General features: G+C 56.7%; 2 protein-coding genes across 4 annotated transcripts; both read left to right on the top strand.

Moving 5' to 3' along the window:
- Window positions 1–322: 322 nt before the first annotated feature.
- On the top strand, window positions 323–5,383 carry PCOLCE (procollagen C-endopeptidase enhancer). The gene is made up of 9 exons (XM_020875752.2): window positions 323–553; window positions 1,372–1,480; window positions 1,881–2,139; window positions 3,018–3,142; window positions 3,669–3,805; window positions 4,147–4,382; window positions 4,637–4,714; window positions 4,849–5,019; window positions 5,163–5,383. Exons 1-9 carry the CDS (start codon window positions 456–458, stop codon window positions 5,303–5,305), a joined length of 1,356 nt encoding a protein of 451 aa, XP_020731411.2. The 5' UTR covers window positions 323–455; the 3' UTR covers window positions 5,306–5,383.
- A 1,524-nt stretch (window positions 5,384–6,907) lies between these two features.
- Window positions 6,908–9,707, top strand: MOSPD3 (motile sperm domain containing 3). Of its 3 annotated transcripts, none has more exons than XM_070460319.1 (6): window positions 6,908–7,013; window positions 7,487–7,754; window positions 7,984–8,059; window positions 8,277–8,506; window positions 9,174–9,377; window positions 9,490–9,707. In XM_070460319.1, exons 2-6 carry the CDS (start codon window positions 7,550–7,552, stop codon window positions 9,519–9,521), a joined length of 747 nt encoding a protein of 248 aa, XP_070316420.1. In that variant the 5' UTR covers window positions 6,908–7,013; window positions 7,487–7,549; the 3' UTR covers window positions 9,522–9,707. The 3 variants fall into 3 exon arrangements, with proteins under 3 accessions (XP_070316420.1, XP_020731449.1, XP_020731454.1); XM_020875790.2 differs by lacking the exon at window positions 6,908–7,013 and adding an exon at window positions 7,040–7,301; XM_020875795.2 differs by lacking the exon at window positions 6,908–7,013 and having other exon boundaries at window positions 7,315–7,754; window positions 9,213–9,377.
- The last annotated feature ends 2,816 nt before the right edge of the window (window positions 9,708–12,523 follow it).

Raw genomic sequence — 12,523 nt, 5'->3', positions numbered from 1 at the left:
AGAAGGGCTTCCTCTGGGTGCTGAGGAAGTGGGAATGGGGAGGTGCACGGGTGGTCTGGAGGGTCCACAGGAAGGACCCCAGGCTGTGCTGGAAGGATGCTCAGGCTCTGGACAGAGCAGGGTTGCTGAAGACATTCCTGGACCGCCTGGATTATGCTGAGAGCCTGATGCTTGCTCTGGCCTTCATTGCTCCACCCCCGCCCCACTAGGTCGGTATTTGTGTGTCCTGGACCTAGAGAGGCCCCTGGACTTGCCACTGTCCCTGCTCTTCTCTCCCTGTCCCGCCTTCCCCGCCGCCCGCCCCACTGGCCAGTCCCCACGCCCACACGCCCGAGGCTGCCTCATCTGGCACTGATTATCTGTGCTGCTGCCGCCGCCGCCGCTGCTGCTGCTGCACTCAGCCACTGCCTCTGTCTTGAAGACCCCAGCACTTCTCTCCACCCCCGCCCCCGGCCATGCTGCCTGCCGCCACAGCCTCCCTCTTGGGGCCCCTCCTCACTGCCTGGGCTCTGCTGCTGCCTTTCACCTATGGCCAGACCCCCAACTACACCAGGTAGGTCTCTTGGCACCTTCCAGATGGCTTGAGTGAGCTTCAAATCCCTAATTCCTGGGGGGAGGGGGGGCAGGGGGTGTATGCCTGTAGATCTGGTGGCTTCTTTCACTAATACCCCGCTCCCCGCCACATCTCCCTACCCTTCTCTGGCCCCCAAGTCCTCCTTCCCTGCGGCCAGACTAGTGTTTCCTGTGGGCACCACCGCTCCCCATTCCTCCGCCCTCCGTCCTCCGTCCTCTTCCCATCCATCTAGACCCTTGGCCCCCCTCCATGGAACCTGAGAGCACCAAGACCTTGAACTTGCCTGGTGGCTGGACGTCAGGATTCCAGGAGGGAACTGGAGATGGTGGGGGGAAGAGGGGAGTGCGAGGGGGCGACCTGGGAGTCAGACACTCAAGCTGTTAGCTGGAAGCGGAGCAGGGCAAAGGTTGGGGCCACAGGGCCCTGGCTGCAGCTTCTCCCTCTCCCCCGACCCCTTCCCACCCCCCACCCCCCGCGTGGCCTCATGTCTGTGTCCACATCTGGAAGTAGTTAGGCGGCTCCTGTCCCCACTGCCAGGCAGGGTGAGGGGGGTGGAGAATGAGAGGAGGATTCCCGGAATTCCTGTTGGGGTGGGGGGTAGGGACTCCGAGGGGCTGGAGGGACAGCCAAGTGGCTGGCCCCACTTTCCCTGAGCCTCTGCTGGAGTGGGCTGGCTCAGGCCACCTCGGATCCCTTGGGCTTCCTCCCCCATCCCCCTGGCTCCCCGCCCATCCTCATCACCTCCTGGCCTCTCCAGCACTCCCCCACGCAGGGCTGACCTCTCTTCTGTTCCCCAGACCCGTGTTCCTGTGCGGAGGGGATGTGACTGGGGAGTCGGGTTACGTGGCAAGTGAGGGTTTCCCCAACCTCTACCCTCCCAATAAGGAGTGCATCTGGACAATAACGGTGAGAAGGCCCTTCTGGCCACTCTTCCCTCCTCCAAGTGTCCGAGGCCTGGGTTCAGGCAGCCAAAGGCCAGACTGCTAGGGGAATTCCCTCCCCGCCAAGTCCCACCATTTCTCCCTGGGGAAGGCCCAGCCCGCTCCCCTCTGGTCAGTGCCCACAATACCACGTGGCAAGTGACCTCACACCTTAATGCAGAGCCTGCTTGTCCATTCCCACCTTCATCCCCACCCCCTCTGGTCTCTCCACAGACCTCACTCGGGTCTTGGTGCAGTCATGCACCATCAGACTGGCCCTTTTAGGCCCAGTCTCTGTAGGAAACGCTTGGGGGAAAGAGAGGTGCCCTCTGCCTGGTGGTGTTTGGCCTGACTTTGCAGGACCCCGCCCCTGTCCCCACCGTCAGGTCCCTAAGAGCCAGACTGTGTCCCTCTCCTTCCGAGTCTTTGACCTGGAGCAGCACCCCAGCTGCCGGTACGATGCTCTGGAGATCTTTGCCGGGTCTGGAACCTCAGGCCAGCAGCTCGGACGCTTCTGCGGGACCTTCCGGCCCGCGCCCTTAGTCGCCTCCGGCAACCAGGTGACCCTGAGGATGAGATCGGACGAGGGCACGGGAGGACGAGGCTTCCTGCTCTGGTACAGCGGGCGGGCCACCTCCGGCACTGGTGAGACCTCCCTCACCTCCGCCGCCCCCTCTCCTGGCCCCGCCCCCGGCGCAGGCCCCACCCCAGCCTTAACCTCCACCCCAAGAGCCTGGGGCCCCCATGACCTCCCTTACCCTTCCTCCTCACTAACTGCCCCTTCAGTCCCTCCTCCCCGTCTTCTCTCCCCTCTCCCGCTCCCACCCACCCCCTCTTCCAGGGCCCCCCCCAGGCGCGAGGCGGAAATGGGTCACCGACCCGCGGGTGGAATGGGCGGCCTGGGGTTACTGGGACGGTGAGTAACGCCCGCCCCCGTCCGCAATCGGGCTCCCTCTGACGGGCGCGGGGGGCACCCCCGGGCTGGGGGACTAGGTTCCCCCTGACCCGGAGCCCCCTACACCCAGCCCGGGGGCTCCCGATTGCGGTCCCATCACCCCCTCCTGGCGGCAGAAGTCTCCTTAAAATCTTTAAGGCGGGACCTCCCCTGAGGAACCTCGGGGCTGTGCCCCAATTTGAGGGCACCCTCACCGTATGGGGACTCTTCCAGCCGTGATGGGGACTTTTCTGCCGGGCCGGGGAGATGGGATCTCCCAGGGGAAGAGGAGCGATATGGCCTCGGGTCAGGGGGAGGGGCAAGAAGGGAGCGGATCCAGTCAGTTGCTTCCCCTCTTCCACCGCCCGCCTGGGCGCCCGGCGGTCCTAGACTTAGCCCTCGCGGTCCCAAACCTCCCCGAGCCCCGCTCGGCCGAGCCCCATCTCTGCTAACCTTCCCCCCTTCTTTCCTCTCCCTCCTCTCGCCCCCTCCTCCTGAGACCCAGACATCTGAGCTTTCAGCACGGTCTCCTCCAGCTGACCGAGGGTCTCCACCGCCCCCCACCCCCACTCCTCTCTCCCCTCACCAGAGCACCAATTTTGCGGGGGGCGGCTGGAGAAGGCCCAGGGAACCCTGACCACGCCCAACTGGCCCGAGTCCGATTACCCCCCTGGCATCAGCTGTTCCTGGCACATCATCGCGCCCCCGGACCAGGTACTGACCCCCTGCCCCGGTTGCCCTCGGGGACCCGGGCGGCGCCCTCCAGCATGCAGACTGCAAAGATTTACTGAACATCGACAATGTCCCCAGCACTGAGCTGGCCATGGTGGGGAGCACAAACAGACCCAGACCTGCTCGCACCCAAACAAAAAATGTAAAATCACAACTGTGAGGAGCCTTACGAGAGCGAGGTACCCGATGCCGATATATAAACGGATTTTTGCGTGTGTGTGTGTATGTGGTGGTGACGCTGGAGGTAGAGTCTGGGTCTTTTCCTTGAGAATGAGCCAGGGTTTGGCCTTGCGGACTGCGGCGACGGAGGGTTCCCGGTGAATGTGTGTGTTCCTCCGAGCCGCGGTGTGAATGCATTAAGAGGTGGGCTCCAGGGCCCGCGGGCGATGAGACAGGAGGCCCCGGCGAGCGTCCCGGAGGCGGCGGCGGGGTGGAGGAGGTGAGAACTCCGCACCCTCCCGCCACCCGGAGTTCCCCTGCGCAGCCTCCGCCTCTGCCCCGCCGCCAGGTGATCTCACTGACCTTCGGCAAGTTTGACCTGGAGCCCGACTCCTACTGCCGCTACGACTCGGTCAGCGTGTTCAACGGACCCGTGAGCGACGACGCCAAGCGGCTGGGGAAGTTCTGTGGCGACACAGTCCCGGGGTGAGGGGGCGCCACCTGGGTGGGCGACACCGTCGGGGCGTCTCTGCAGCCCCAGGTGCGCGAGCCCGGGGTTCCCGGCGGCTGGCGGGAGGGGCGGGGCTTAGCTGAAGCCGCGGGCGGCCTACGTGTCGGCCCCAAACGGGGTGGGCGGGGCAGGTAGCGGCCCTGGCCGAGGCTTGGCGCCAGGCCTGCGGTCTGCGGATCACGAGGCCAGTGGAGCTTGCGAAATCGAGAAGCTGATGCAGCCAGCTGAGGGGCAGAGGTCAAAAGGCCGCTGGCCTGGGCAGGGAGCAGGATGCGCTGCCCACCTGACGCCTCCCCTGATACCCCGCCGCCCGCAGTTCCATCACCTCCGAAGGGAACGAGCTCCTCGTCCAGTTCGTCTCGGACCTCAGCGTCACGGCCGACGGCTTCTCGGCCACCTACAGGACCCAGCCTCGGGGCGCCACCGAAGGAGGCCCAGGGGAGGTCGGCCCGGGCCCCAAGCCCGGAGCCGGGCCCAAAGTCAAGCCCGAAGTCCCACCTGAAGAGAAACCCAGAGCCGCGCCGAAGGCAGAAGCAACTCCGGTGGGCCCGGGTGAGTCTGGAAAGGGAGAGGAAGCGACGCAGGCCTCAGGGAGCTGTATCAGACAGAGTTCCTTCCTGCGCCCATTCATTCATACAGCACCTACAAGTGCTGCCTCTGTGCTAAGGCCGGGCACTGGGTGCTGGGACCCAAAGCTGGATAGAGCTCTGAACAAGTTCAAAGCAATGAGGCTTTTGTGGGGAAAGTGGTCCTTCCTCCCTGCTGGGTAGGTTGCCCTCCACTAAGGGTGCGCCCTCCCCCACCAGATGCACCCAGTGTCACCTGCCCAAAGCAGTGCCGGAGGACAGGCACCTTGCAGAGCCACTTCTGTAACAGCGACCTGGGTAAGAAGCCCATCCCCAAGATCTACCCTTCCAGCTCCTATAACCTCCCCTCTTGTCTCCAAAGCTCTCCCCAAACTTCTGGTTCCAGCCCTGCCCTGGCCTCCTGTCTCACCTCTCCCGGCTCTCTCCTACAGTGGTGACAGGAATGATTAAGTCCATGGTGCGGGGCCCAGGGGAGGGCCTCACAGCAACTGTCAATATCACTGGTGTTTACAAAACCGGAGGCCTGGACCTGCCCTCTCCACCCACTGACACCCTCCTGAAGTTTTATGTGCCATGCAAGCAGTGCCCCCCCATGAAGAAAGGTAATGGAGATGTGGGGAAACGTAGAGGGAGACTGAGCCTCATGAAAACGATGGAGGTGGCAGAACCCGAGGGACTGGGATGAGGCCGTATTTCTATAAAGCTCTGTTACACAAATCCTCAATCCCTCCCTCCCCTTCCCTAGGAATCAGTTACTTGCTGATGGGCCAGGTGGACAAGAACAGAGGTCCCATCCTTCCTCCAGAGAGCTTTGTGGTTCTCCACCGGCCTACCCAGCACCAGATCCTCATCAACCTCGGCAGGAAGTGCCCCTCCAAGCCTGTTTAGCCTGCTGGGTCGCAGGCCAACCTCCCCACCCTGGACCTAGGGACCCCTTTCTTATTCAAATAAATGTTTCTTGATTGAGGAAGGGGTCACATTTCCATTTCCACGGTTTCGGTGCTCCTCTTGGGGGATTTGTTTTCATTCCTTCTTTCAACTCAAGGGTTACTACACAGAAGAATGTAAGTTGAATCTTGTCACCCCTTTGCTCAAAATTCTCCCAAATTCTCCACACACACACAAAATGGCAACTATTAATATGCAGAGGTGATGGATATGTAAATTAGCTTGACTGTGGCAATCTTTTCACAATGTATACATATATCGAAATGTCCAGTTGTACATCTTAAATATATACAATTTTTATATGTCAAAGATATCTCAATAAAGCTGTTTTTAAAAAACAAATTAAGGGAATTCCCTGGCGGTCCAGTGGTTAAGACTGCACTTTTACTGCCGAGGGCCCAAGTTCAATCCCTAGTCAGGAAATTAAGATCCTGTAAGCCATGTGGCACAGTCAAAAAAAAGAAATTAAAATAACTCTCCCATAGTTTCCCATTAGTCTCCGCATAGAATCTGAAGTCCTACTATGGGCTCTGAGGCTCCAGGTGATCTGTGTCCTCTCTCTCACCTCATCTCATCTCTATTATCTCCCTTTCAGCCTCTTCCATCACACTGGCTCGTTGGCCATTTTTAGTAAACATTTGCTTCCAGGCTTTACTCTTGCTGTTCCCTCGATCTGGAATTCTCCTCCACAGACATTTCCTGGTCCACTTCCTAACTTCAATCAGATCTCAGCTCAGAAGTTCATCATAGTCACTCACTCATTTGCTCATTCCAAATGTCAGGCACTGTTTCAGGTGCCAAAAATACAAGAAAACAAAGTCCCAGCTCTTGTGAAGAGGAGAGCACATTCTACCTGAACAGAGATAAACTAACGAGGTCAAGTAGCTATAAGAGTGCTATGAATGAAGAACACAAAAGCATGATAAGAGGACAGGCAAAGGGAGATTCTCTTTTTGATACGGTGCAGAGAAGACTTTCAGGTAATATTAACTTTGTTTTGCTCCACTGCTAACCAAGTGTGTGGCCTGGGGCCTTCACCTTGTGGAGGCTGTTTCCTCGTCTGAGAGTGGAGTTGACTCTCATCCCATTTCGTGGGATGATGTGAGCAGCAGGACTGAACCATAATTCCCTCTGCAAATATGAGTGATTTCAAAGATGAGCTCCGTGCAGGAAGGAATCAAGAGAAGTGCTGTGGGCAGAGATCCGAGTCCAAGGGGGAGCAACACTCAATTAGTACTGTAGAAAACGGCTTTTGTTGCTGCGGAAGCTCCTAGAAGAGCCTGGGATTGAAGAGGGGAAAAAAAAGAGGGCTCCCTCGTGGGATGTGATGCTAGTGATTTGGACAGCCTCAAGAGTGGGGAGGAAGGAACAAAGCCCGACTCCCATCTTGGCCCGGGTCCCTCCCGCTAGCCCTCCGCTCCACTTATTCCAGGGTTAGCGTTCTGGCTCGAGACGCTCGTCAGGTGCTACGTCACTGGGATCAAGCCAATCACCGCTTTAGGCGCACCAATCGGCGAATAGTCATAGCTGAGTCGAGGCCGCCCTGGCCAATGATAGAGACCGTACGGCGGAAGTGCAGAAGCGGTCTCCCGGAAAGATGGCAGCCCTGGTCCGGCCACAGGTTGATTGGCAGGTGCTGTGACCAGAGGTGAGCTTCAGAGCACGAGCGACCGTTCGGAGGCGGAAGCCCGACGAAGCGCGGCCCCGAGGTCAGGAAGTGATAGGAGGCCCAGATACAGGAGAGCAAGAGGCGGAAAGAGCAGCTCCGGAAGAGGCCGCGGCGACCGGCGGAAACGGGCCTCGGAGGCAGGGGGCGGGTGCCCCAGGACGCCCGGAAGGGGCGGGGCTTATGGAAATTAGGAACTAAGACGGAAGACTAGGGCTGGGGCTGTGAGCCGCGAGGGGCCGGGTTTCCCGGGTGGGCGTGACCCTCGAGGTAGGGCTTGGGGGCGGGGCTTAAGGGGACCCAGGGCGCTGCTGGGGGAGAAGAAGGGTTTGGGAGACCTGGGCCTGGTCTGCTGGGGGGCCTTATCTAGCGGGGTTCTGAGGCGGCGGCGCGGAATCAGCCCACGCCCTGCCTTACGATCTCATCCCGTTCCCTTCGCCCCTCTCACCCCTCAGCTTTATACTCCAGGCCCCGTCCCTTGAGCTCTGCCCTCGGATGTTCCACCGCCCAGAGCTTGCATGCGCCGTGGGGCGCCCCAGGACCAGGAGCTGGTGGGTCCGGGGGCTCCTGGGCGGGGGTCCCGGGGCGCCCCTCCTCCCTCGGGATCTGTTGTCCCGGTCCTGGTCTTTCCCCCGGATCTAGTATTCAGGGCGGACCAACGGAGCGGACCCCGGCAGCTACTGACCCTCTATAACCCCACGGGAGCAGTGCTTCGCTTCCGAGGTGAAGGGGATGGGCGCCTCGTGCTCGGGATGTGGGGACTAGCGGCAATATGCTGGGGAGCTGGGTGGGCTGGAGGAGTCAGATGAGTACAGTTGACTGTCCGGCCTTGGCAGAATGGAAGGGTCAAGTCCAGTCCGAGGGTAGAAGGCTGGGGGGACTCCATGGACGGGGTTTGTGCAGGATTCTCTGAGGCAGTAGTCGATCGATCTTTCTGTGCCTTTTCCCCCAGTGCTGTGCACAGCCCCTGCCAAATACACAGTGTTTGACGCGGAAGGATATGTGAAGCCTCAGTCCTGCATTGACATGTGAGTTGAGCGGATGGGGAGGCTGAAGAAAGCCAGTGGTCGCTGCCAGCTTTCTCTGATTTACCCTTCTGTGACTTAGGTCTCAGAGCTGCTGCTCTTCAGCCTTTTTTCCCCACCCTCTGTCTGCATCCTTAAGAGGGAGTTTCCTGGGAGGATGGGGCCTGGATTCACTTGGATCACTGCCCCTCAATGGGCCTCTCTCCTTTCTCCGGACCAGTGTGATTCGCCACGTGGCCCCCAATCCCAGGCACTATAATGTCCAGGATCGCTTCCGCATTGAGCTCTCTGAGGAGGGAACAGAGGGCCGAGTGGTGGGGCGCAAGGACATCACCTCGGTTCTAAGGGCCCCAGCGTACCCCCTTGAGCTTCAGGGACAGTCTGACCCAACGCCCCACCCAGAGCCTCATTCCTGGACAGCACCATCCGCGGCCCAGCCCTTCCCAGAGAGTGAGTTTGGGGATGGGAATTCTTGAATTCAGTAGGGGGAGGGGACCTAGCATGACCTTAGAGGTGAGTTCATTTGGAGTAGAAGAGGTTTTTTGTTGTTGTCGGTGTTCTGGGTTTTTGTGGGTGTTTTGGTGCCCCTTCTGGGCTTGAAGAATCTTAATTCCCGAACAGGGATCAAACACAGGGTCCTGGAAGTGAGAGCGCAGAGTCCTAACAGTGGACCGCCTGGGAATTCCCTTCCAGTTCAGCCTTTTGCTTTTTGATAGAAACATTTCTAGGAGTTAAGATTTTATATCAGGTTAGGGAAAAAGCAGACTTCGCAGTTTCCTTGGTTTCTGGCCTCCACCTAGAGAGAAAAACTCTTCGTTTACCTCTAACTCCAGTACTTCCCATCCTGTGTCAGCTCAGTTCAGTTCAATAAGAAACGGGTTGAGCAATTATGTACCACATTGTGTTTTATGGGAGACAGAGGTCCCTGCCTGACACACAGGTACACGGGAGCCAGTAATCAAGGCAGAGTTGAAGAGCAAAAAAACGATGAGGGACCAGAGGGAAGAGGGTTTCTTGCGCAGTGGGGACAGGGGCTCCAGGGAGAAGAGGACACTTCCAGTGTCCAACAAAAAGTGGGTACACCTTCCACCTTCAGCCTCCTCCCTGGACTGAACAGGAGTGGAGGCTGGAGCTCCTGACGGGCCTTGTTCCCCAGACCCTCACCCGCAACTGGCCACCAGCTCCTTCCTCCTCTTCTTGCTGATGGGCACAATCTCTGTGGCCTTCCTGCTGCTCCCGCTCCAGGATGAACTTGGCAGCCAGCTGCCCCAAATGTTTCACGTCTCCCTGGGACAAAAGTTGGTGGCAGCCTACGTCTTAGGTGAGCCCAGTGGATCCAGGCCCAGCGAGAGGAGAATGGGGGCTGGAAAGAGGGTATACAGAGCCGGCAAGCTCCACACACGACCTTGCTCTTTTCTTTCTCCCCTCTCCAGGGCTCCTCACCATGGTGTTCCTCCGGACCTGAGCTCTGCTCCACCTCCACGCCGCTTCCCTGGGCCAGGACATGGACGTGGATGTGGACGTGAGACAGCCACTGTGATGTTCATAACCTTGTCTCAACTCCTGCTTCCTTCTTCCTGCCCATCTCCCTCCAGACCTAGGGATTTGTTATCTTTTTCCAAGTTGAATCAAATAAATTTGTAAAACTGAACTGAGAAATAGGTAAGAAACACGCCCCTTTCTTCCCATGTCATTTCTCCAGTTCCTCCTACTCCCACCTAGAGGCCCATTGAGGAGTTAGAAGACCTAGGTCGAGTGGTGCTGCGCCAAAAAAACCATGTGATCATGAGCAAGTCATTTAATTTTTCGGAGTTTCAGTTTATGCCTCTAAAATGAGGAAATTGAGATAGTTGATTCTTAAGATTCCTTTTAATGCTGTCTTAAGGAGAGGATCATGTTACTAAGCCAGCATGTTGTTCATTCACTGTTGTGTCTGACTCTTTGCAACCCCATGGATGTCAGCATACCAGGCTTCCCTGTCCTTCACCATCTCCCAAAGTTTGCTCAAACTTATGTCTGTTCTGTTGATGATGCCATCCAGCCATCTCATCCTCTGTCACCCCCTTCCCCTCCTGCCCTCAATCTTTCCCAGCATCAGGGACTTTTCCAATGCCAAAGCGGAAAAGAAACAAACACAAATACCACCTATTCCCACCTGCTGTAGAACTCAGGTCCCACCATCTTAAGCCATCAGAGCTCTTGCCAGGGTTGCCAGGAGGCTTCCCTTCCCCAGAATCCTCTTCTGTCTTTTTGTCTGTTACTCTGCTTTTATTTTGTCTCTTCTTTGACCTCAGCCCCTGCAGCTAAGAAACACCAAGGTCCCTGGCAAGATGAGGGGAAGTGGCACTGCCTGACATAAACTTCAGCCTAACCAGGCGGGAAAAGTGAAGGCAATGGAAAAAAAAGCTGCTTGAAAGGCAGGCTTCCAGCCCTCCTTCAGATGCAAAGCAAGAGGGGAGGGGGGAAGAAGGACAGCTGTTTTTTGGGAACAAAAATCAGCAAGATAACATGCAGACAGACTCGGTCTGCTATGCTGCTGGAAGGTTATCAGTTGCTCCAGCTTTGCTATGGGGGCCTTGGGAGCTACCCCACTGCCCTGGGAGGGCCTTGTCCTTCCCACACACAGAGCAGGGTTCAGTGACATGTGAGTCTGATTCTGTGCAGAGGGTGGGAGCCTGTGTCCAGGATGTGAGCAGGGCTCTCCCCACAGCCCAGCAAACCCCTCACCAAACCACTCACACTGGCCTGGCTGTGCCCAGGACCCCCAAAAGGCATTTGAGGTATCACACTTGAATGATCTTGGTGGTATCTGCTGAGAAAAGGCCTTGCTGCCTGTGAGATCCGGTGGGAGGGGCTTGGAACACATATTTTTTAAAAGCAGATTACTTAGAAAACAATGCTGAGTTGGCAGCAATTGAAGTGGGTGGGTATTAGTTTCCAGTGTCTGTTGTAACAGTTTATCACAAGCTAGTGGCTTAAAACAACACAAATTAATTCTCTTATGGTTCTGGGGGTGTGAACTCCAAGATGAATCTTCTGGGGATAAAATCAAGATGTCCCCAGAGGTGGTTCCTTCTAGAGGCAGCTGAGAGGATGTTTCCTTGGCCTTTCTAGCTTATAGAGGCCATGTGTATTCCTTGGATGGTGACCCCTTCCTCTATCTTTAAAGCCAAGAGACAAAATTCTAACAAATGATCATTGTTATAAGTCACTTTAAAAAAGAAGCCAGGAGTATAGCATCTCCAAGTCTCTGACTCTGACCCTCTGCTTCTGTTGTCACATTTCCTTTATCTCTGATCCTCCTGCCTCCTTTAATAAGAACCCTAGTGATGGGCTTCCCCGGTGGCTCAGTGGTAAAGAATCCACCTGCCAACGCAGGAGACACCGGTTCAATCCCTGGTCCAGGAAGACCCCACATGCTGCGGAGCAACTGAGCCAGTGCACCACAACTACTGAAGCCCTTGCACCTCGAGCCGGAGCCTTTCAAGAGAAGCCACTACAATGAGAAGTCCGGGCACCGCAACTAGAGAGTAGTCCCCACTCACCATAACTAGGCGAAAGCACTCACAGCAATGAAGACCCAACATAGCCAAAAAAATAAATAAAATTTAAAAAGAAGCAGCTTTGTGATTAAGTCCCCAGTCCCACCTCTAGCATATCACTCTAGACTTGGTGGGTTAAAAACCAGCAATTAGTTTTTTTCATAGTTCTGGAGGCTGGCATCAAGGTGTCGGCAGGTTTGGTTTTTCCTGATGCTTCTCTCCTTGGCGTGCAGATGTCCCCCTCCTTCCTGGGTCCTCACATGGCCTTTCCCCTCTGCACACACGCATCTCAGGTCTCTCCTTGCATCTGGTTTCCTCTTCTTTCAAGGACATCAGTCAGATTGGATTAGGCCCATTCTGATGACCTCGTTTTAACTTAATCACTTCTTTCAAGGCCCTCAAAAACATTCTGAGGCACTAGATTAGGGTTTCAACATATGAATTTGCACTCTCCATCTCAAAATCCTCACTTAATCACACCTGCAAAGTCCTTTTTGTCATGTAAGGTGATGTTCATTTACAGATTCCGAGCATTAGGATGTGGACCTTTTCATCCGGGCCTTTATTCTGTATACCAACAGGAGCAAATGGACAAGGCAGAGAGGGCTGAGAGACAACTTTGGGAAATTTGTTCTGGAGAGTATGTCAGGGAAGCAAGGAATCAAGGAGGCTTCTGACCCCTGGTCTAGGCTCCTGAGAGTCCACAAAGTCAGACTCAGGGGCTAAGGAGGGCGCAGTTTCATCCCAGAACCCAGGGGCATCCTGAGTCATAAATGAAGAAGCCTTTACTTCCCAGCCTGTGAGAAGCAGCCTAGGACCTCTCACACCATCCCAGGAACAAGAGAGGACGAGGAGCCTGAGATACAGGCCTAGGATTTACGTAGCTGCCGGGAAATGAGAACGAGGCCCACAGCCTCCTGAGCCC

The sequence above is a fragment of the Odocoileus virginianus genome, chromosome 33, assembly GCF_023699985.2.
Source record: "Odocoileus virginianus isolate 20LAN1187 ecotype Illinois chromosome 33, Ovbor_1.2, whole genome shotgun sequence".
Classification (NCBI taxonomy): Eukaryota; Metazoa; Chordata; class Mammalia; order Artiodactyla; family Cervidae; genus Odocoileus; species Odocoileus virginianus.
The sequence above is the reverse complement of the archived record's forward strand: the minus strand, read 5'-3'. Positions and strand labels throughout refer to the sequence as shown.

Excerpts from the sequence above, each read along its gene's own strand:
- PCOLCE (XM_020875752.2), top strand. The coding sequence starts at position 456 with ATGCTGCCTGCCGCCACAGCCTCCCTCTTGGGGCCCCTCCTCACTGCC. Across the intron at positions 3,143-3,668 it reads TCATCGCGCCCCCGGACCAG|GTGATCTCACTGACCTTCGG; the intron begins GTACTGACCCCC and ends CCCCGCCGCCAG. Across the intron at positions 3,806-4,146 it reads TGTGGCGACACAGTCCCGGG|TTCCATCACCTCCGAAGGGA; the intron begins GTGAGGGGGCGC and ends CGCCGCCCGCAG.
- MOSPD3 (XM_070460319.1), top strand. The coding sequence starts at position 7,550 with ATGCGCCGTGGGGCGCCCCAGGACCAGGAGCTGGTGGGTCCGGGGGCT. Across the intron at positions 7,755-7,983 it reads AGCAGTGCTTCGCTTCCGAG|TGCTGTGCACAGCCCCTGCC; the intron begins GTGAAGGGGATG and ends CTTTTCCCCCAG. Across the intron at positions 8,060-8,276 it reads CCTCAGTCCTGCATTGACAT|TGTGATTCGCCACGTGGCCC; the intron begins GTGAGTTGAGCG and ends TCTCCGGACCAG.